This window comes from Sphaeramia orbicularis, chromosome 11 (assembly GCF_902148855.1).
Source record: "Sphaeramia orbicularis chromosome 11, fSphaOr1.1, whole genome shotgun sequence".
NCBI lineage: Eukaryota > Metazoa > Chordata > Actinopteri > Kurtiformes > Apogonidae > Sphaeramia > Sphaeramia orbicularis.
The window spans coordinates 12,849,869-12,873,923 of record NC_043967.1 but is presented as its reverse complement, the minus strand read 5'-3'; the positions used below and the strand labels follow the sequence as shown (position 1 = coordinate 12,873,923).

The 24,055-nt window shown below is 38.1% G+C and overlaps 2 protein-coding genes across 2 annotated transcripts in view; both read right to left on the bottom strand.

The window, feature by feature from the left end:
* Positions 1–1,020: 1,020 nt before the first annotated feature.
* On the bottom strand, positions 1,021–17,006 carry mrpl3 (mitochondrial ribosomal protein L3). The gene is made up of 10 exons (XM_030148050.1): positions 16,816–17,006; positions 16,098–16,279; positions 15,915–16,006; positions 14,118–14,216; positions 10,199–10,298; positions 10,054–10,114; positions 9,725–9,836; positions 9,525–9,602; positions 7,130–7,207; positions 1,021–1,275 (listed from the first exon to the last, which is right to left on the bottom strand). Exons 1-10 carry the CDS (start codon positions 16,902–16,904, stop codon positions 1,126–1,128), a joined length of 1,041 nt encoding a protein of 346 aa, XP_030003910.1. The 5' UTR covers positions 16,905–17,006; the 3' UTR covers positions 1,021–1,125.
* Positions 17,007–18,398: 1,392 nt separating this feature from the next.
* The window catches only part of cpne4b (copine IVb), a 59,496-nt gene continuing 53,839 nt past the window's right edge, over positions 18,399–24,055 (bottom strand). The window contains exon 16 of the mRNA XM_030147696.1: positions 18,399–19,343. Within this exon, the coding sequence (XP_030003556.1) occupies positions 19,212–19,343 (132 nt within the window). The 3' untranslated portion in view covers positions 18,399–19,211. The remainder of the gene's footprint in view (positions 19,344–24,055) is intronic.

The following is a 24,055-nucleotide window of genomic DNA, read 5'->3' as shown; positions in this document are numbered from 1 at the left end:
GCAGATTTACCACAAGCTGCATTGTCGTTTTAATTGTTTTGATGTAAATAACAGACAACTGGTTGTATGTTGCACATCTCTGAGTCTGCTCGTTGCAGCGTGTTGCTTCAATTAGGGGAAAAGCACTGATGGTGTGTGAAGCTGCAGTTGTGTCAGGGTATCCTGTGAGGCATCACTGCTGCTTGTCAGTATTTCAAACAAAAGCCTTGTTTTTGCTGCTGTCAATTATACAGCGAATACTGAGCAGAGACGAACTGAGCGAGGGACTGAATCGCATGAAGGCCTCTGAGGATACATTTACAGTGTGTATTAAACCGCGCTCACACTTTGGATGATTCCCCATTTGATTATTTATTGCCTATAAATGTGAGGAGCGGTCCATGTGGTGTGTGCAAGGAGATTTGTCAGCCCCCCAGCCAGCTTGTTCTCATTTAAATACCGCTGAACACAAACACACAGACTTAACCGCCCAGCAGTTCCTGCTGCAACATTAATGTCCTCATTTATCCTCTTATGCACAAATGTCAACCTTTGTCATCCTCCATCCCTGCCTCTCCTCTCCTTTCCCTGTTTAGTTGCCCTCCACACCTGCAGCGGCTCATGTCCCCTTTCCCTCCACATTTCCACCTTTTGAATTTGCTTTCATGCCTTATACTCCTCTGCTCATTCATTCCTTTACCCCTACCTACACACCCTTTCGCTCCTCTCTTTATTCCCATCACTCTTTTACACTCAGCTTTCTGCAACTCACTGTATTCCACTCACCCCCTCCTTTCTCCTCTCGTCGTCCTGCATAGATATTGCACATTTTTCCACCATATCTGCCTCTCTTTGTTTTGTTTCATTTCCTATTTTTTCCCTCCTCTCTCTTTCTGCTTGGGGATCCTCTGGTGACATCATCACTCCTACAGTTACCATGGTTTCAGCAAAAAAAAAAGGGACCACAATAACTGAATAACTGTTTGGATCACACAAGCCTCACGCTGTTCTGTAATACATGTACACACAAAGAAAGGCTCATAACATGTCAAGGAATTATTTTACTCTTTAATTACATGATTCAGACAGTTTGTGTGTTCAGGTGGAAAAGTGTTGCGATGTGTGTGTGTGTGTGTGTGTGTGTGGTCAGGTCAGTGTTAAAGACGGCTCTGTGTGAACAAACAGGTCGTCATCGTATAGGTCTTCTTCCAGGTTCTCCTCGTCTTCTGTGAAGTAAGTGGGGAAGGGAGGGTTGAGCAGGGTGGAGGATCTGTTTGGCAGGACCGTATCCCGTACCTGAAACACAGCAGCAGCGCAACGTAAGTACATTTAGTGCAGTACCGAACGTAAGCAGAAATTTGACATTTCTGTACTTTCCTCAAGTGTTTCCAATTTCTGCAAATGTGCATTTCTACTTCACTATATCTCAGGGGCAAACATTGCACTATTTACTCCACTATAACTTTAGTTAATTAGAAGAAGACAATTTTTCTTTGTGTCCAGTGAAATTCTGCATCTTCAAGTGGGTCATATTTTGTTAAACCCACTTTTTTTAGTCTTTGGTTCATTTATTTGTGTATTTGGACCCTAACAGTTCCAAAAGTTTGAATTTGAACCCTCCAGGTGCTGCAAAGCTATCTTTATATTCATTACGGCAAAAATCAAGTGTATTGCTACAAGCTATTTTAATTCCTGCTTAATTTGTTATGTTTTATAAGTAGTTAGGTAACGACACTTGCGCATATAAGGTCAAGACTTCCGACAAACATTTCTACGAGTACGACATAACTGTTTGTCAGCAGCAGCGGTTGTAGTTTTGACTGAAAATATGTCCAAACTTGGAGCCAATTACCTAAAATGTTCAGTTGTTGGTTGAACGGGACAGATCAGCACCGCCGACAACGTGGAGGGGGTGGGGCCTGAAGTGGCTCATGTGCATTTAAAGGGCCAGGGCTCAAAATGACCTTTCTGGTGTCATTACTCAGAAATAGGGTTGAAGATGGACCTGTGGAGTTGATTTAATGGATCTTAAATGATCACAGCTGAAGGACACACTCATTCTTGTCTGCTGTGGCCAAAGGTTATTTGTGTTCCAAAGACCAAGAGGTTTCTGTAACACTGTGTGTGCTTTGCCCAGTTTCACTCTCTCTAACACACAGGTGTCAAACTCCGGTCCTCGAGGGCCGGTATCCTGCATGTTTTAGATGTTTCCCTCTTCCAGCACACCTGATGGTCATTATCAGGCTTCTGCAGAGCTTGATTATAGGCTTATCATTTGAATCAGGTGTGTTGGAAGAGGGAAACATCTAAAACATGCAGGATTCCGGCCCTCGAGGATCTGAGTTTGACACCCCTGCTCTAACAGATGTGAAGCATGAGAACAGACCACATGAGCCCCGTATGCTGCTGTAACTGGAGTGGATGCTATTGTATTATTCCACCCACACACTTCTCTTAATGCTGTTACTGGTTGGAGGAACAAATTATAATGGTTTACACCCGGAAATGGCACAAACACAAGGAAAAAAAGGAGGAAATGCAAGAGTTTGAAACTGAGTGTTCTAACTCATTGGATGGACAGACATTTAGGTTTAAATCTTTATATTCATAATGTATAAAAGGAAAGGGAATGTGCAATGTTCTCATGTGCAATATGTTCAAGTTCAATTTCTGGGTAGTGCTTATATTTAGATATTTATTACAAGTCATTGTGATATTGTCTTTTAATTGTTGTTACACTGCTTTTTTCTTTTACTCTGATTGTATCTTTTAATCTTTTATACTTACACTCAGAGATCTCTGCATAATACTTTCTATGTACCTGAATGTGTAAAAAATAGCAAATAAAACTATCTTATCTTAATATTCAAGGATTCACCTCTGAATTATACGGTGGTTGAGTAAAAAGGTAATCATGAAAGAATTTAACACTAGGAAACACATGGTAATCTTTCTCATGTCGGCTTTTAAGTTAGACCAGAAGCAGAACATCAATTATAACTGCCTGGATTCATCTGTATTAAGATAAAAGGTTCTTCTGAACACCAGCAGCTCCTTTGGTCAGTAATTGTGTTGAGGCTTCACTACTTTGCATCGTGGGTCATTAGCATTAGCACAAGTGTTTGGTTCATTGACTTCAACCAGCAGAGCTTGGTGTAAAGTTTGTCAATGTCATGGTAAAGTCATGATGGCAGATTTAAAACATGTTCGGATCATGTTCAGCTGCAGATGCTGGTGTTGACCGTCTGACTCGGTGGGTTTGTTGAACACATCCCTGTTTATGTATGTGCGTAGTAGACATTAGTGAAGCTGTTTTCACACTTCTGTTATATTATCTAGCCCAGCGGTTCTCAACTGGTCTGGCTTTGGGACCCACTACCACCCATCAATGACAAACTGTGACACAAAATGACAAAAGTTAAACTTCTCAAATTTACTTAATGAAAAGATTGTGTGTTTTGAGCCTGAGATAATACAGAATGTCACAGTATGCAAACACAGAAGACGAATTTAATGATAAACTAAACTGACCAGCAGGTGGTGATGCTAAGGACGGAAATACAGTCACGGAAAAATTATTAGACCATCAAACGTCATCAAAAACAATGGTTATGCAATCAAGTACTAAATCCTGTGTATATCATGTGACTAAAACAGACAGAAAAGAAAACATGGAATGCCTAAAAGCACTGTTTTTGTCAGTACAATGCCATTGATATTGACGTAAGAACTGAAGTGATTTTGGTTATTATCAAGAAAACATGGAAAATGGATAGATATCAGCTCTGAAATTAAACTATTATGAGCTATTTTTGTTGTTATTGTTATATTTGTCCAAACAAATGTACCTTTAATTGTATCAGGCATGAAAATGAACAGGAAATTGAAGAAAACAAGGGGTGGTCTAATAATTTTTTACGCGACTGTACATAAATATATAGGAAATATATATTTAACAATAAATAAGGTAGATTTTAACCAAAACCCAAAAGTGCACTCAATTAAAAATTAAAAGTGAATTCAGTCTCTTATTCAAGCATTAAACACACTGCGGTTTTTGTCCTCAGTGTAGGTTAAACCACATGTAGTCGGTGTCATTGCTGAGTTTCGACATGATTTGAATAGAAACTTTGGGGTCTTCTTTTATGCTGTGAAATGTCTGGAGTTAATTAGCATTACAGCGCATTACCGCCACCTACTGATGGGGGGTGTGAATGGGTGGTGCTCCGCTCCATAAAAAATAAACCACAGGATTGGTTTCTTTACATTATTTTTTGCCAGGACAAAGGCTCATGACCCACTTAAAACGGGTTTGCGACTCACTTTTGGGTCGCAACCCACCAGTTGAGAATCACTGCTCTAGACCATCTGCATTATCGTCTTATGTGTTATTAATTCGATGTTGGGTTGTCGCAGCCATGACACCAAAAGTGACTACTGCAGTGCTGGATTTACAATCCACTGCAATGATTTCTTTTGAGACCCATCATCCATATTGGCTAAGTGATAACCTATTAAAAAATAATAATAAAAAAAAAAAATCACAAGATGCAGCAGCTCTAGTCCTATTTTTAAACCATACCTTCAATATTTACAGAGAGACATCAAGGCCACACCTCATTAAAAAACATCATCAACCTACATCTGAACCCTTTTCATCTGATGTGGAACCTGGTGCCTCTGTGTGTGTTTGTGGCCACGTACTGTATTCGTTTTATCATGAAGACTCCACTCACAGTCACGTGTCGGGCCTTGGCTCCCTTATTGGAGCAAAAATTCATGACCCCTTGTAACGTAAACCATTAAATTCAAGGGTTAAAAGGTTAATGTGTGATATTTAATGACATTTAGTGTAGAAGAAGCAGATTAGTGATCACAAAAAACCTGGAAGTCTCTCTTTAGACAAATGCAGCTTAACACTGAATGCTGCCCGCTATGGAATGGATAAAGAGTGAGAGGTCTCAAAACACTGAGGGACAACATGGTGGAACAACAGTGATCTGCTCCTGCTATACACTGTAAGCCTGGACTTTGTATTTACTGAAATGCTTTAATTACAATGTCCTTAAATGATTTCAGTTTTATTACATTACTATAAAAAGTTAAGTATATTCTACTAATTTATAGACATAGTCAAAAGCACAAAAAAGTTAAAGTTGAATGGATTTAAATCACTAAGTTTTAGTCATAACCACACCTTTTTATCTCTGCATTGCATTGTGGGTACTGGACATGTTGTTGAAAATGTGTTCTTTTTCTGTGCAGTGGGGTTGTGGTGTTAGAGTTAATTTTGACTTAATGTGTGTATGGCAATGTTTATTGGCCTTCTTGTGTTTGTTTTTGTATTTTTGTAGAGCTGCACCATGAGTGAGAACCATAGGCTGAACAATGGCTTTACTGTTCATCTATGATTGGTCTCATTCTGCATAAATCTTTGAGCCTTGCCAAAATAAAAGCACTTCCTGTATTGGTAAATTACATTGAGCAAACTTCCTGACCCAACTTCCATCCACACTACTATATAGTAAGTTGAATAATTATACAAAGCAATTTATATTGCAAAAGATTTGAATTTAAATCAACTTGGAATTGAGTACAATGAACTGATGATATTAAGTCTAATGATTATACAAAGCAAATGACATTGCAACAAATTTTAAGTTAAATTAACTTGGCATTTAGTGTGTTGTACTAAAAATAGCAATTCCATTCAAATCAAGCATTTAAGTTTAATACACTCAAGTTTTCATTACTCAGTACTTAAATTTTTTAAGGCAACCAGTTTCCTCAATTTTTTTTAAGTAAACTCAATTTATGCGGTCTTACAGTGTACAAATAAAAGGCTCATTGTAAGATAATGAAATCTTTGTTACAAAGTTCTCTCAAACTGACCAAAAAATGTGTGAAAAAATGATGGTGTAGTTGTAAAGCTGCAGTGATGGTGTTTTATTAATGTTCCTCCCAGTACAAACAAGTGCCCAAGGAAAAACAGCACAAAAAGTATAACAAAAAAGGTGGAAAAATACTATTTACAGATATTATCATATTTACAAGAGTTCAACTTTAACTCCATTTAATAGGAAAAAAAATTATCACAACAATGTTAACACAACACTCAAAAATTCACTGAAACCTTCTATGCAACGACCACAAATTCTCCCCCGTACCAGGTCCAAATGTCCCCTTTTACAGTCATAGCCCCTCCCCTGGGCATGACGTAACTTCCCCCAAGCCCGCGAAATTTGACTATCTAAACAGTAATACTGTTTCGCCACCTGCGCCCAGCTGTTGTTGCTGCATGTACTCAAAAGTGAAGTAAAATGTGAATGTGTGTGTGCGTATGGGGATGGCAGTTGAGCCGGGTGTCAAATCCTCGGTCACAGTGATGGCAAAAATGTGAAAAAAGTAAAAAAGGCTGGTGTTGAGATCATGACTGCTGAGTTTGGAGGTGAGTGAGTGTGTGTTTGAGGTAGCAGTGGAGAGTGATGGTGAGGGGCAGAGCTGCTCCGCCACAAACATGATTCGTATTTTCATGTAATTCTACACTAATGAAAGCAAAATTATGAATATCGTATTCCATTTCTGCAATTAGATCCTCCTAAATCCCCTTAAATATTAGACGGTGGACCTTTAAGGCTGGGCCTATTGGGTATACTGTGTTTAGTGTAGACCTCCAGGAAACCTAAGTCACTGTAATGTCCTCTAAACCCATGCAAACAGAATGTGTGTGTGTGTGTGTGTGTGTATGTGTGAGTGAGTACAGGACAGAGCTGAGGTTGGTGAAATGGAATGCACATTTGTATTCATTATCACTCGTCTGCAAAACAAATAAGAGTCTATGTGTGTGTATATGTGCACACGCAAAAGTCAAGCTCAACATGCTGAATATGGAGATGGATGCTCAGGATATTACTAACATCATTAAGGTGTGTGCTCCCATTCTCTCGCCTCACATAAACAGATGCGCACACACGATGCTGATCCAGCACGGTGTCAATGAAGATGGATCACACTGTCTTGCAGGTGTGACGGCACTTTACAGGTGCAAGGTCACCTGCCTCTGTCAGAACACTAAGCACGCTGATTTGGCCTTCGACATTACACTTCGCTCTGTGTGTGTGTGTGTGTGTGTGTGTGTGATTATTTTTACCTTTAGTAAGCAATTCCTGTGGCCGGGGACAGAGCCGTTAACATACAGCACATTATACTTGGTATTGACCCTCCATATCTAAGGAGAGAGAGAGATGGAGAGGAGGCAGAGGAGAGAATATTGAAGTCAAATTACAGTCAAGGACAAACAAGTTGAAAACCACAGCTGTGTGGACGGGCTTCACACCAATCAGAACTCCCCCTTACTAAACATTTCCCTAGATGATTAGGAGTTGTTACTTAAGTGATGGGTTGACTGGTGGTCACATGATTAAGAGTCATTATTTATTTACAGCACCACAGGCCACCTTTAGTTTTGTTGTTTTTGGATGGTTGTAATGAACATACCTATTTATTTCACACTTTATTAAGACACAACAAAATAAAGGGATTATGTACAAGTATTAAAAATAGGACCAATGGCCCTGTAGCTCACCGGCATATTCTATCAAGAATCAATAACAAGTTGAATTTGTGAGGTTGTCAGGTTCTGCCACTATGTTAGAGTCCTGTGGTCTTGATGCAGATCAGTCTTCCAATAGAAGTGGGTGGTACTTTCACTGGAGGAGAACTCAACTAATTCAATCAAAGTCCATATATGACTTCCTATCAGTGCTCAATAGTAACTATAATGATAACTCTAAGCATTTTCATGTTATAAGCCATCAAAACATGAACCATTATATGTAAAGGCACATTGTTAGTATTTCAAGAATTCATTAAAAAAATTCTAAAATCAAAATTTCTCAGAACTGTGAATAAGCTTTGAAGGCATTGTCCAAAAGAAACTTCATTAAAAAAATTCAAAAATCAGACCAGTAGTTGCATCAGAGAAGATGTTTGAAGAAGTTGCTAATGAAGACGACTATGACGATGCTGGATAGCTCAATAGCTCATGTCCTAAAGGCCAGTGAGCTAAAAACACAAAAAACTGAACTAAACTTGGAAGTTCGAATAGTTATGTTCCAGAAAAAGGTAGATATTTAACCAAAATGTTATGGGTCACATGAAAAAAAGCAATAACAAGAAACTGGTGCAAGGCTGAACCACCCACTACAACTCAGTGGTTAGAAATCGTAAGAGAGGTTTAAAACATGGAGAGAATGACCCATCGGCTTAGAATGACAGGAAGTGTCTTTATGACTAAGTGGGAGAAATGGACATAGTATGACACAGTGAACGACACTTAAGGATTGACTGGCTCAAATATATGTACTTTGTTTTGGATGATCGATATCAGCAACCATGACTGTTATTGTTACCCCGCCCACCAAAGGGGAGGCAAGGGGTATTGTTTTTGGTTCAGTTTGTTTTTTTGTTTTTTAACACTACAGTAGCAAAACTATTGGTTGAATTCATACCAAATTTGGTTTATATATTGCCAATGACCCAGAATAGATGTTATTACATTTTGGGAAAAATAGGTCCAAGTTTCAATTTTTTTTATGAGTTTTTAAAATCTTTTTTTCCCCCATTTACTTGTAATGGGCAAAATTTCAAATGTCTGTAGCAGCAGAACTATTGGTTGAATTCATACCAAATTGGGTTTATAGATTGCCAGTGACCCAGAATAGATGTGATTACATTTTGGGAAACATAAGTCAAAGTTCAGATTTTTTTTTAAATTTTTTAGATCTTTTTTTCTCACCCATTTAATTATAATGGGTGAGATGTCAAATGTCTATAAAAACATCAATTTTACTTCAATTTACTTCAAACTTGGCACATATATAGGGGCAGTTGATATGCTGATATCAGCACACACATTGACATGATGACATCAGCTGGATCAATGCCAAAATAAGCTACAATATGTGCGAGGGGCGGGGTTTGTTGTTCCTGGCACCACTTGTTTCTTCTGTTTTTTGTTTCTTACTTAACACATCTGTCCTATTTTTCGATCTAACTCTACAATGATATACATAATTTGAATATGTATCTCTGTTTAAATGTGAAAAACTTCAATAAAAATGTGAGTGTCAAAAAAGAATTTTTTTTTTTTTTTAGATTTATTCTAGTGAAGAAAATACTTTTTGCTAGGTTCAGTTTGAACCTTGCACTGCATTAACAATAACTCAGCCTCATTGTCATTTTAACATCTTGTTCTCTGCTTCAGAAACTCTTAAGCCTCTTTAAACTCTTCTCCCTTCTCTCAACAGATTTTCACTGTCTAAGCCCTTTTAAGGACTAGGATGCTTTGTGAATAACTTTTGTCTTTCCTACGATCTACTACTTGGATCTCAGGAATTGGCAACAAGTCTAAAAATTCTGATCAACTCATTTGTACAGGGAGTGTTGATGAATATGGCCCCAAAACTTGGTCAAATAAGACTCTTCTCATCAAATAACATTTTGTCGTCTGTGAGGGTCATACTCCTGGTTCTGTGACTGTGTACCTTCAGTCCATAGGCTGTCACGAAGACGTTTCCCATCCTGCCGGGCATCTTTTTTCCTTTGAAAACTTTGGCTGGATCCTACAGCGCAGACGATGAACAGACGACAAGTACTCACATTAGTGGATTATAGGACGCCAACTGTTCATGTTTGGCACAGATTCATGTTTGTCAATTTATGTGTGAGTGTTTGTCCGTCTCACCCCTCCAGGTCCCGAAGCTCCTGGTCTGCGATGAGTTTTAGTTTGGCCATGGGAGGCTGGCTGACCTTTGAACCCCCATCGCTTCATTACACCTTGAAAACCCTTACCAATGCTACACACACACACACAAAAGTAAATTCATGTGCATTTATACATTTTCAGGTAGCAGTATGATTTTCACTTGTTGCACGAGGGAATACAAACTGCAGTATTTGCACTCTTAAGCCAAGTCAAAGAGTTTAAAATGCAATGCTGGAGATTAGAGGGCAAAAAGAAGCCAAGAAGAAACTCCGTCAGCCAAGAAGGAAAGCTGGCAGAACATGACTTACGATTTGGCAGTGACATCCACATATTGGCCTGGACGGAAATGTGCTGCATACAGAGGAGTGCCTGAACAAACCATGACTGAGGTTACTTTCAAAACTTTTTGGCGTTGTAAAATAATAAGACTGCAGCGTGTAACACATATGGTACCTGGCTTGACGATGGCGTCGTCTGAGACTTTAAAGGTGGTGACTTTCTGTTTTGGTGGAACTCCTGCAGCCCTGAACATGTCCATTTCCTCTTCAGACCTCTGTCGGTCGGAATTGATGGAAACAAAGAGATGTTTAAACACAAAAGGAAGGAAATAAAGTGGTGAGAGTCGAATGAGTAGCTAGCAGAAGTGTGACTTTTTAAAATGAGGCTTACGCTGTCGGGGGCTGACAGCAAGGGTATATCCCCGAAATCCCCCCAACCTACTGCTGTATATACACCTATAAAAGAGAATTGTTACACAACTGATATGAACTCAATTTGAGCTACATCGACCTGATAATGAAAGAATAATGGTCAAAGAACTAACTGTTCCCCACAAAACTCCTCCTCGTAAATGAAAATGACACCATATGAACTCTGGGGGGGCCATGGCTCAGATAGTAGAGCGGATCGTCCAATAACCGAAGGGTTGGCAGTTTGAATCCCACTCTGTCCTAGTCAGTCCGTTTTGTCCTTTGGCAAGACACTTCACCCTCCTTGCCTCCAGTGCCACTCACACTGGTGTATGAATGCTTATGAATGTTCGGTGGTGGTCGGAGGGGCTGTAGGGGCGAATTGGCAGCCACGCTTCTGTCAGTCTGCCCCAGAACAGCTGTGGCTTCAAGTGTAGTTTACCACCAACAGAGGGGGAATGTGAGAGCGAATGAATCAATAATGGAAAGCGCTTTGAGTGACCAAAAAAGCACTATATAAATCTAATCCATTATTATTATTGGATGGTAGCTAGAAAATGGACATTTGTAAGACCATCAATATGAACCAAATTTTATTTCAATTGCCAATTGCTTAATTTATGTCCAAACTAGAAAAGCACTCAAAGAGTGCAGACCTCAGCCAAGGCAGATCAGTCCCCCCCCACCACCACCAAAATGTAATCATTTGTTCCTTGTGCCAGTATCAACATTTCCTGAAAATTTCATCCAAACTCATCCATAAATTTTTGAGTCATCTTGCTAACAGACAGGCAAACAAACAAAAAATCCCACCCCCCCCGGATCACTGATCACCACCAAAATTTAATCATTTTTTCCCCATGCCAGAATCAACATTTCCTGAAAATTTCATGGAAATCCGTCCATAACTTTACATTACACTGGTCTACAAGGAAAATGCTTCCAGAATAAAAGTAATGAAATTTTACCACATGAGAGTCACTGATAAAGAAAAATCAAGTAAAAAATGCTGGTTGGCTGAACTTTCCAAGATACAGCCTTGGGTCAAAATGTGAAATTCAAGAATTAACAAGAGAATGGGTTTGACTCAAAAGGAATATTTGTCTCAGAGCTACAAGATCTACTTCAAAACACTGTCTGCACATTAGAATACATTCACTTTACAGGTTCTATTTAGTGGAAGATTTATAAAACTATTATATAAATGTACATAAACCAATATATATGTGTAATAACACTTAGATCATATACCTTGAAAACATCAGCAAACCGGCACTTTTGTCATTTATTTTCCAATTAATCTTATTAAAATATGTAACATTTAGCACATTTAATCTCTGAAGCAAGTCATTTCTAAAAAATTGTAGACCAGTGTTACAGACAAACTCTGATGAAAACATAACCTCTGCCGTTACACTTGGCGGAGGTAAAAACTAATATTCAACTAGAAGCACTCGGAGAGCGCAGACCTCCGCCAAGGCTGATCAGTGCCCCGCCCCCCCCCCTCGTGGGCCCCCCCATGCCAAGGAGGTTATGTTTTTGCCAGGGTTTGTTTGTCTGTCTGTCTGTCCGTTAGTGTGCAACATAACTCAAAAAGTTATGGACAGATTTTGATTAAATTTTCTGGTCTGCGCCCCCCCCCATGGGCCCCCCCACCCCCGATCACCACCAAAATTTAATCATTTCTTCCTTATCCCATTTCCAACAAACCCTGAAAATTTCATCAAAATCTGTCCATAACTTTTTGAGTAATGTTGCACACTAACGGACAGACAGACAGACAGACAGACAGACAGACAGACAGACAGACAGACAAACCCTGGCAAAAACATAACCTCCTTGGCGGAGGTAACTAAAGCGCCCCCATTTGGATGACTTCTGATACTCATAGAGAAGCTGAAATCGATAAGGTTCTTCCACTAGGGGTCTCCTATGGTGGTCATCAAGGGATAAGAAATCGAACCAAATCTGTTCTAGTTATCGCGTTCACACGAAGGATATCCGGCGGCGGTGGTCGGGGTAAAACCATTATATCCCTGAAACTCAAATTTGGGGATATAATTAGCCGTGGGTCTGTTATGACTGTACTCGAGCCAACAGCACACGCGAGCGGGCAGGCGTACACACGCTCACTTGGCAGCGGGCAGCTCTGACATTTGCTTGCGCTCGGCTCACTCCCATCTCAAGCCCCTCCAGTCACTCTAAACGCTCTACTCCCCCTTCTGTTGACTGAAAAATCAGCCTGCCAAAGCTTCTCACTCTGACAAACTCTTTCTCTGACTGAAGTGAGATGCGGCTGCGTGAGATTGACTGAAAACAACTTTGACAAGTGAAACCCCCGACAGTGGCTCATCAAGGATCTCTCAAGACTCAGTGAATAAAACAGACCTTGATCTATTCACTGCTTTCATTTGTATCTTTAAAAGATGGATGCATTTTTAAAAAGGAGGAAGTGCTTCTTATACATAGTGATTTACTTAAAAACTTTTACAACGTTTCAGCTTTTCATATTTTCCTTCTTTCCTGCTTAGTTTTCACTGACAGAGGTTTGACAAGCAGCTGAGGCAATAATGGGGTGAGGAGTTTATTACAAGCATCAGAGATATTTTCAGATGAAGTGGGATTGTCAGTGTTAGTGGAACACAGCAGCAATAAAAACCACTTGGACCCATTTATTTAGACAGCAGGGAGAGAGCAGAGAGAAATCAAGTCGCTGATGGTTTGTGGGTGGGTATAATATCCTCACTACGGACTGGGAGGACTGATATGAACGCCAAAGGCAATCACATTGAAGGGAAATGACAAAATACAGTTATGATTCCATGAAACTGTCACCCTGATTAGATTTTTTTTTGCATGATTATGAAATGTAACCAAGACAGTGATGAGCAGTGGAATAATAAATGGGTACAGTACAGTCAAGCAGCTTCTTAATTCTAGTAAAATAAAATAAATAAATCAACAGTGTGTTGCTCTGATGGATTCAAGAAGGACTATGCACCACACGTTATACAGTCTATTTCTCTATTTCTTTCTCTAACCACGGGCAAAATGCAGTAATGTTTACGGTGTTAAAATCATAATATGTAATTGCTCATTCTTTGTGAATCCTTGTATTCTTGAATCCTTGAATACAAAAAAACTGTTTTCTATTTGACATGAATGAGAATGCACAGATGAGGTTTAAAGTACAGAGCAAATTGATTTTTAGGGTCAAGTAATTTTAAAAGCTATCAGAAGGCAATTAATTTATTACACACACATTTTTCGATGTGGACGACGACTGATTGCAAATATGGTCACACAGCCACTCAAAATAAATATTTTTCCACTGTTGCTTTTTGTTGTTCATTTCAGATTATGCCTACGGGTAAGCTGTTATTCTCTTATTAGTATTCAGGTGATTTAGTGCAGGACTCATTCATTAAGTGACCATGACAAAGCAAACTCCAGACAGCAGAAGCTGGGATATTGGGTGTTCTGTCCTCGAAGACGTGAGAACTTTAAAACCCACAGCCTTTTTTCCATCTGTCTCTTCTTTCTCCACAAAAGAGTGTGTGTACAACAAATTCACAGCTTCAGCCTAACTTTAGTTTCCCAAAGCCGCTAAAGGTATTTGACAGTGGGTTTGACAATGTTTTGTTTGTTTTTTTTTTTAAATAAATATTAAAGTTTTTTCTTACATGGAATGGTGATACATTTTTCCCTCCAACCAACAGTACAGCTGTGCGTCCATCATATGCTTCTTTGGACAGGTGCTTTACCACATGGCAGTCTGGCACCTGTTTAAAAGACAGAGGACAGAAAATCAGTAAGACAATGATGATGATGGTGTTTCATTTGAACATAATAACTGTAGTTATGCTGAGTGATGGAGTCCTGAGTGTAAAATGTTGCAGGTGTTTTGCAAAAAATAACATGCAACTGCAAAAAAGATGAAGAGAATATAATTCGAAAAAGTCTACATTTATTCATGAAAAATGTTGCAGGTGTTTTGCACAAAATAACACGCAACTGCAAAAAAGATGAGGACAATATAATTCAAAAAAGTCTACATTTATTCATGAAAAATTGCAGTCATTAAAGGTTTATTGTATGTATTGTGTGTATGGCATGACATCCCATTGAGAAGATAAACTTGAATGTTCTGATTATAATCTGGAACAGATTCCTGTATCCTTCCTGTGTATCCTTTTGTATGTTCTCAATAAATAAACAAACAAATGACAAGACTTAGAATTAATCTTCGTGTCATAATAGGATTCAATGATGTGATCCTCTAAATTCAACTTAAAATTGTTACAATTTTAAAATGAACATAGAAAGTACATGAATATAAACATCATCTTTAAGAATCTAGTCTAAAATTTGTAGTTTTAATACATTTTGATACCGGGAACAAAATGGCAAAAATGTCACTGCAGTGTAACTATAAAACGTATGCCAAGGTTACAAAGTCTCTTTAAAATCTAAAGCAATCTGACATTTACTGGGTCTGATCACGTATGTTTGTATTTATATGTCAAACTCAATGACCCTTGAAAGATAATGTGTGTACTACAATCACAAAAATGACAATTTCCCTTTGAAACTGTTGGATAAATTCATACGAAGGCCATGTTAAAAAGGTATTCATGCTAATATCTCAAATATGATTTTTAAACTGAAATGTTAAATGATGTCTGGTCAAATACAAATAATAACTAGAAAAGCACGGGGAGAGTGCAGACCTCCACCAAGGCACCCCCCCAATCACCACCAAAATTTAATCATTTGTTCCTTGTGCCAGTATCAACATTTCCTGAAAATTTCATCTAAATCCTTCCTTTACTTTTTGAGTTATATCTTGCTAACAGACAAACAAACAAACAAAAAATCCTCCTTGGTGGAGGTAATGATGATTAATGAGTTGTGAAACTCTTTTTTAAGTGTCTATACACATTTAGCATATATGCATGTGTGATAATGTGTATCAGTATATATTTTTGTACAGTCTTGAAAATTCTTTTGTACACTGACATCTTACTCAGGCTGAAATTTGTTATTCTACACACAACATCATGACATTATCAATTAAGTAGAATGAACACTCTGCCACAGTTTGCTTTAAAATTATTCATGGAGAGATTAGTCATTGAGATTAAAGCGTGAGATGAATAAAAGTTAGGTATCTGGTGCTTGCACCTTGGTTTAAGGTAGGTATAATGAGTATATAGAAGCTGAAGGATTTCTCATCCAAGACAAGAGCCTGCAGCTGAAGTTTAAGGTACTTAATATTTGCATTTCTCTTCCTTACGCGCCACAGAACAATCCAATTTATATGACTTCAAGTTTGACCTTCTGATCATTTCCTTACTGATGGCAGATATGCACACACATTGTCATTCCTGAGGAAAGCCTGACGTTGTTGTGATGCAATACTAAGGCAACATTAGTATTGCATCAAAAAAGCCCTTGATGTGCGAGTATCTTTGTGTTACCTGTAACATGGTGACTACATGTCTTTCCCCTGTTTTAGTCCAAATGGGAGCCATCCCCAACTTCACAGCCACTAATCCCACTCTCCGAGTCCCTGTCAAGTGGACAGATGAACACTATGTTAACCAAAGCCACAGGGATGAGACCAAATGAGAGACAGTGCTTTCGCTTATCATGACACATACCTTCTGTCCACTCATGCCGTGGCCAAGGCTCATCTTTGAGTGGGTTGAGCTTTTCAGCCATCTGTCTTCTGTATTCCTCTGCCGTGCTCTTCCTCATGTACTCCTGGTTGTCCTCTGTGAGGTGCTCCTCAAACCAAGTTGTGGTTTTAACTGTTCTGATACATCCTACCAGTGGGGAGGGACTGGAGAGGACAAGACTGCATGTATTAAGGAGCTGTCAGCCCGGGAACTAAGTTACAGTAGTAGACGTTTGGATTACAATACACATGTTTACACAGTTTTCAAATGGCAACTGTGGGGTATTAGGCAGTATATACATATGTGATTTTACAATCCAAAATAAACTGAAACGTAGCCTTGCTGTTCTGTATTAGAGCATTTCATTAATGGAGGAAATCGGGCGGTTAAATGGTATCTGTCCTGTTCTATTCATGCTAAAATCATATTACTTAAATCACTAAAAAATGTAATTCAAGTGATATTAACATATACACCAGCTATGCTAAAACAAAATCTGGACAAAGGTTGATACTACTTAGCAATAAACCAGTTAACCCACATGAAACGGTCATGTTTAAAACTGCAGCTAAATCAAGCAGGTGATTATAGACCAACTGCAACACTAAAAGGCCACTTCACCTCAGTGGTCAGTGTCAGTAGCATGCTAAAGCTAAAGCTCCAAGTACATAACAGCTAACACACAGTTAGCATTAGCCACCTTTCAGCTGCCGTTCGGACAGAAATGAGTCGAGTTCCTCGCTGAAGAAGAATGCGACAACTCCACGCCGCCATTGTTGTCAGATTCATACACGAAAATAAATATAAAAGCGATCAAATATAGACTATCTGGGCGTAATTCCACCACCCATGCCTTCGTTTTCGTCCTGTGGTAAAAGTCACCCAGGGTACTTCCGGTACGTCACTAAAAACAGGTCGGTACCTCCTCACGATGGTTCCGCACGACCAACATTCACTGTACAGTAAACGTTTAATGTATTCAGTGTGTACAACATAATTTGTATGTCTCCCATCGAGAGTTTTGTACATTTAAAGATGTAAAAAAAAAAAAAAAAAAAAAAAAAAGAGTTTAATGTATGAATACAGAGCATTATAATGACTTATTTAAATACATTCTAATAATAATAATTTATATATTACTGAAACAAAAATCACCAGCTTATTTATTGAAGGGAAATGTACGACTTTTTTCAGTTCGTACCACCATAATGATTACCATAGAAATTTATTTATTTATTTATTTAGCTCCTCAAAAAGTTTCAGCTTTTTCCTCTAAACTTTTGGTCTGCCGTCATTACTCTTTTCAAGTGACTTTTATATATGATATTGATAAAAAAAAAATAAATAAATAAATAAAATTAAAAAAAAGGAAGCATAATTATTTCTACCATGTCGACATTAGCGTGTAACAGCAGCACTACATCTTTCAGTTTCACCTCTTGGCCTCTATTCTATCTGGTTATCGTGAAATCAGACAACTCATTGATCCTTTTATTTTATTCTGTTACTTCTTTATTGCTTGGTCTAATTCTGTGTGGTTTTCATCTTTCACCCTCATCAGAACTCTTTCTCTCCCTGATGCAGGTGGTCTCTCAGGGTGAAATAGACATCAGGAGGCTCATGTGTTGAATACTGATCTGACTGACGGAGACTGAGGCACGTATAGAGTATACTCTCAGGACAGCCCAACTTTGGCTTGCCCTAATTAACTATATGGAGATTAGTGAAATAATTTATTCTTGCATTTTAATGCCTGTCTAACAGACAGCATAAGAGAGAGATGTTATGGATGAAGGTGTCTGAGGGCTACTGTATTTATGTGTGTGCGGTGGTCTGAAATATTGCAGAGTGCTGGTTCATTTAACAATAAGCAAGACTATCCATGAGAGACAAAGATATGTACTATGTCCTCAGCGGGGATCTGCATGTACAAATAGGCTGAATATTTACTGGTGTTGAGGGAAAAGGAAGCTCTGAGGTGGAGAAAAATAAATCCACTATGAGGTTACCACCTGCTTGCTCTATTTACTTTTCTATTTTCTGCCCTTCTCCATAATAGTCTTTACACACATGCACGCACGCACACACACACACACACACACACACACACACACACACACACACACACACACACACACACACACACACACGCAGAGATAAATAGTTTTTCTCTAACTTCCAAGGGCACTGATTCTACCTACATGAATTCCCCGTTGATTATTCTACCACACTGACCCTCCTGCTACAATTAACATAAACACAAACACATAAAGATCACACAAGTGAAAACCCAAAGTGTCTTTATTATAATCAACATGCAGAATACAGGGGAAAAAAAACACTTTTCAGCACACAGATGAGTGTCTACCACGCACGCTTAGCTATCCCTTCCAAAACTCTTTACAATGTAAGAAGGTTATTAAGAAATTATTACAATTATTCAGTTGTTCAGATCATTCAAAATCTGAAACAGATCTGTAGAAAAGAACCCAAAACACCCAAGACAACCCTGAATGTCACTCAAATGACAGAGATACTTTATTTCATAACTAGCAAGCAGCTATTGGAGATTGGATATTAGCAGGCGCTGAATTATGCATGCATTTATGCAGTACACTAATAGGGACACTACCATTCCCATAAATAACATTTGCAATGCTAATTCTAAGCATTTAGGATTATGCAGTCACATATTCTGGTTTTTCTACTCACAAATCTTTAAGTCTAAGAACTTGCTAGTTATCTAAATAAGGTAGGAGTGTCATTTCTTTGGGCAGGCTATGATCTGAGTCTGCATGCTGGTTCAAGAGACTGCTCTTATGTCTATAAACATCTTTCAGATATACAGTAGAGAGTAATTATTTCCCAGGTGAAGCCATTGTGGCCAAACATGCAATAGTCATCAATGGAATAATTTCACCAGAACGAGCTAATTGTTTGAGCTAGACTACTGTATGTATGACGGCTATGTGTACATGTATGTGTTTATATGTGTTTGTGCTTTTGCATGTGTTAATGTATGATACAGTACGTCAATATACAGTTTATATATGACATATGGGTGTGTGTATTGGAGTGTGTGCAATAAGTCCATTGTCAGGGGCTGAAGGTTCTCGTGGACTCATAATCTGACATGCACTTGGGTTTGATGCCTTTAGCGTTGTAGTAATCCACCACCTGGTTTGGGACTTCTGCCAAAACACTCTTGGCCAGGGCAGCAGGGGAGGCCTGGACGTAACAGAGAGACAGAATGAGTGAGGACGCGACAGGTCAAAACATACACTCGCACATTATCATCACACATCTGTTGAGCCTGATGCCGCTGTAGGTTGAGACCACTGAGACTGATGCAATTGGACAAGCATATTCGACAACCTCCAAAACATCACTGCTTTCACCTTTTCGTCCTCCAGGACCATCATGGGTTTGTATATGTGTCCTCAAGAAAAAGGCACCAGAATGCACCGCTCAATTTAACCCATAAAGACCCAAACATCCATCACTGACCAAAAGCATCTACTAATGTAAACTGTTTGACACCTGTTGATCCACTAATCCTATCAATCCACGTAAATAACTGGTGTAAAATACAGTTTTTTCATCTTTTCATGGTCATCAGATATGACCCATTTGGACGTTCAGAGGCTCCGTAGTGAACGTGGAAACACCATCATCCTCTACAACATTGATTCACCAGTAAAACCCATGGAGTTGGATCAATGACAGGAGTTGAAGGACTTTGCTATTTCAAAGGAAAAGCATGTCCCAGGGGAGGGGTGTCAAACATGCAGCCCGGGGGCCTGGGATGAATTTGCAAAACGCAAAAATTACACTTAAGATATTAACAATAAAGGATGTCCAACTCGTTTTAGTCCAGGTTCCACATACAGAACAATATGATCTCAACTAAAACAAGAAAAAGCACTTGGAGAGCACAGACCTCCACCAAGACAGATCTGCCCCCCCACCCAATCACCACCAAAATTTAATCATTTCTTCCTTGTGCCGGTATCAACATTTCCTGAAAATTTCATGAAAATCTGTCCATAACTTTTCGAGTTATCTCGCTAACAAACAAACAAACAAACAAACAAACACACACGCACACAAAGCAAAGCGATCACAATACCACCTGGCCGAGGTAATAACACTGCAGAGAAATAAACATTAAAACTTAATAGAGTCATTTTTAATTAAATTCACAGTTAAAGTAACTCTATAAAGTGCAATCATATCAAGCCTACTCTTAGCAGTGTGAAAACACCACAGTATTAAATATTTTTACACATTTCATTGTTGATTTTGACACTGAATTGAGTAGAATTAACTCTGAAAATCTGACACTGACCATAGAGTACATTTGACACTAATTTTGAGTGGGACCAAATGTCATCTGAAACAGCGTTAAATTCAACTGTTCTAAGAGTTAAACTGACACTCTGTTTTTTACTGTGTAGGCTTTTAAAACAGAACTTCAAACACTGCAGTGACTTTGAGTGTAAATAATAGATCAAAAGATCAAATTTGGTCCCACCTAGATTTTTTATGGTTAGTTTGATGCTCATTTCCAAATTTACTGATTAATTAACTTTGACTTAATGTTTCCAGCGACACAGATTTATGTCTTTACATATTAATTACTTTATATTCAACAGTCTGTTTTTTTTTGTGGTTAATATCATCCAGTGAATCACCTTCAGGTGTTTTCTGCTCCAAACTAAATCCACCACTGGTTGACATCTACATTACACTGAGGGACTTGAGTAGAGCTGGAGCTGACTGGTAAATAGTATTTTCACCATAACTGTAATATGAGTGCATAAGATATACATATCTCAAAAATTTTAAACATTTAGACAATCTGACTTAGCTCCAACTACCCTCAGGTTAATTGTTGCAATTTTGGTGTCGACTGTTATGTTCATCTAAGACATGACAAGTCTTATAATCATTGCAGTATTCAACAGTGTTATCAAGGGTTGCAGACTATCCCCATATTCTGGAGGGAGGACACTGGGGTGCCGTAAAGGGCGGGGGGGGGGTAAACATGACAAATTCATGGGGCCCAGCATTTCCAGGGGGCCCCATGGGTATAGGTTTGAAGTTATGATAATTTTGTGTAAGCTCTGCAGAAGAAGAAAGGCACAGAAGCCAGGAGTCGGACATTCAAAGTTATGTTTTACTTTCATTTTCACATCTGTTGCGGTTGCTACGGGACTTATGAAATGCACCCCTATGCCTCCTGCTGTTACAGTACGTTCACACACACATACCCCCTCTGAAGGACCCACAACGTTTACCTCCCATGGGGTCCACAGTTGGTAGTGGCGCCCAAGGGAGAACATATAGTATAAAATATGCCACAAGTTACATATTACAGTTACACAGCCGTACGTGATCAAATGTCATCTATTAGACTTGGTGATTACTAAGCGGTTACCTCTGAATATATTATTGATGTGTCTGTGAATCTTTATGCTGTGCAGGAATGCCTTCTTTGGGCAGCTTTGTTTTTAGCTGTTGGAACACATCTGAGTGCATCACTATCCAGAGCAGGATGGCTGACAAGGAGCTGTCTCATCGTCTAGACGGACCTCATTCATTTGGCAGCATGCGCTCAGATTTGAAGTGTTGTTTGTGACTGATTCTTGTTGGATTTTCACAGCCTCTTGGATGCCAGAGAAAACAATTGCCAAGTTTAAACATTTGTTAGAATAAGTGATCAAAAAGTAATGAAATGTAATCAGTTTGATCAAGTCAGTGAAAGAGTTGCAGCACTTATTCTGTTTTAAACAGGATGGTTCATAATCTGTAACATACATTTGGGATGCATGTTGAGTAAAAGAAAACAGCCAAACAAGCCAAAACAACCCTCACTCAAAAATCCTATTACACTAGAGTAATTAAACAATTATCGGGATATAACTTTATAATATATTACAATATAATTTTTCTAGAATGTTATGGTAATCTTTTTTCATCATCATGATAGTATGTTACAATGTTTTTTGTTCTAGAGACATACTTACACATACATTTTTGTCTTTCTATGTCTTTCTAGGTCTATTTTTTGTCTTGTCAAAAATGACAAAATTTGTTAATGTTTTGTAGTTTTACTTGAATTCTGTAATGGATTCCAGTGTGCAGATTTGAGTAGGAGGAGATTTCCAGAGTCTGGAGAAAACCCTTGCACCTTTTGTGTTGAGGCTGATGGTGGGTGAGCTGATAGACCAGGACCACAGGGACTGTGAGGAGGTCTAGGTTCTGTGAGGTGGGTGGAAGGTTATGCAGAAGTTTGATGTTACTATGGAAACTGTTCTTGTTTAGTTTGTAATAATTCAGTAAAATTCTGGCCATCAGTAAAAAAAAATATTTTAGTCCTCAATTTTCATTTAGGACCAAAAATCAACCTAATCTCCAAACAACAAACATTAACCCTTTTTATCACAACTTCCAAATAATTTTTTGTCTTTCCCAAGTGATTTTTCACCATTTATTATAATCTAATCTTATTATAATCCTCTGCATTTTTCAGTGAACCAGGTATTTTCCTATATTTAATTTACTGATCATGTAGATGTTCTTTAAAGCTCAGAGTAAATTCAAAGGTTATAACCCTAACCCTAAGATCAAATCAGAAAAAAAATGAAGAAGAGTGACTTCAACAAAACAGATCATTAACTGAACATAAAATCAGATGTCTCCAACTCCTGTCATTGATCCAACTCCATGGGTTTTACTGGTGAATCAGTGTTGTAGAATATGACGGTGTTTCCATGTTCAGTATGGAGCCTCTGAACGTCCAAATGGGTCATATCTGATGACCATGAAAAGATGACAAACTGTATTTTACACCAATTATTTACATGTATTGATAGGATTAGTGGATCAACAGTTAGTAAACATTTTTGATCAGTGGTGGATGTTTGGGTCTTTATGGATTAATTTTGATTTTGTTGATATTATCGACTATATAATTCCTCCTTATAAGGACTTAATTACACACAGTAATTTGCACACAATTTATTCATGTATATTTTTATTACTTACATTGATAATTGATAATATTGATTTAATATGTATATGTGTGTTTGTGTGTGTTTATTTAGAGCTTTATATGTGTATATATATATATATATATATATATATATATATATATATATATATATATATATATATATATATATATATATACAGGGTGGGGAAGCAAAATTTACAATGAACATTTAGTTGTTTTTCTCAGCAGGCACAACGTCAATTGTTTTGAAACCAAACATATATTGATGTCATAATCATACCTAACACTATTATCCATACCTTTTAACAAACTTTTGCCCATATGAGTAATCAGGAAAGCAAACGTCAAAGAGTGTGAGATTTGCTGAATGCACTCGTCACACCAAAGGAGATTTCAAAAATAGTTGGAGTGTCCATAAAGACTGTTTATAATGGAAAGAAGAGAATGACTATGAGCAAAACTATTACGAGAAAGTCTGGAAGATACTATTAAAGAAGAATGGGAGAAGTTGTCACCCGAATATTTGAGGAACACTTGCGCAAGTTTCAGGAAGAGTGTGAAGGCAGTTATTGAGAAAGAAGGAGGACACATAGAATAAAAACATTTTCTATTATGTAAATTTTCTTGTGGCAAATAAATTCTCAATCTATCTATCAATAAACTAATTGGTCATACACTGTCTTTCAATCCCTGCCTCAAAATATTGTAAATTTTGCTTCCCCACCCTGTGTGTGTGTGTGTATATATATATATATATATATATATATATATATATATATATATATATATATATACACACACACACACACACACACACTCCATTTTATATACATACACACATACACACACATATATATATATATATATATATATATATATATTATAATGGATTAGATTTATATAGCGCTTTTTTGGTCACTCA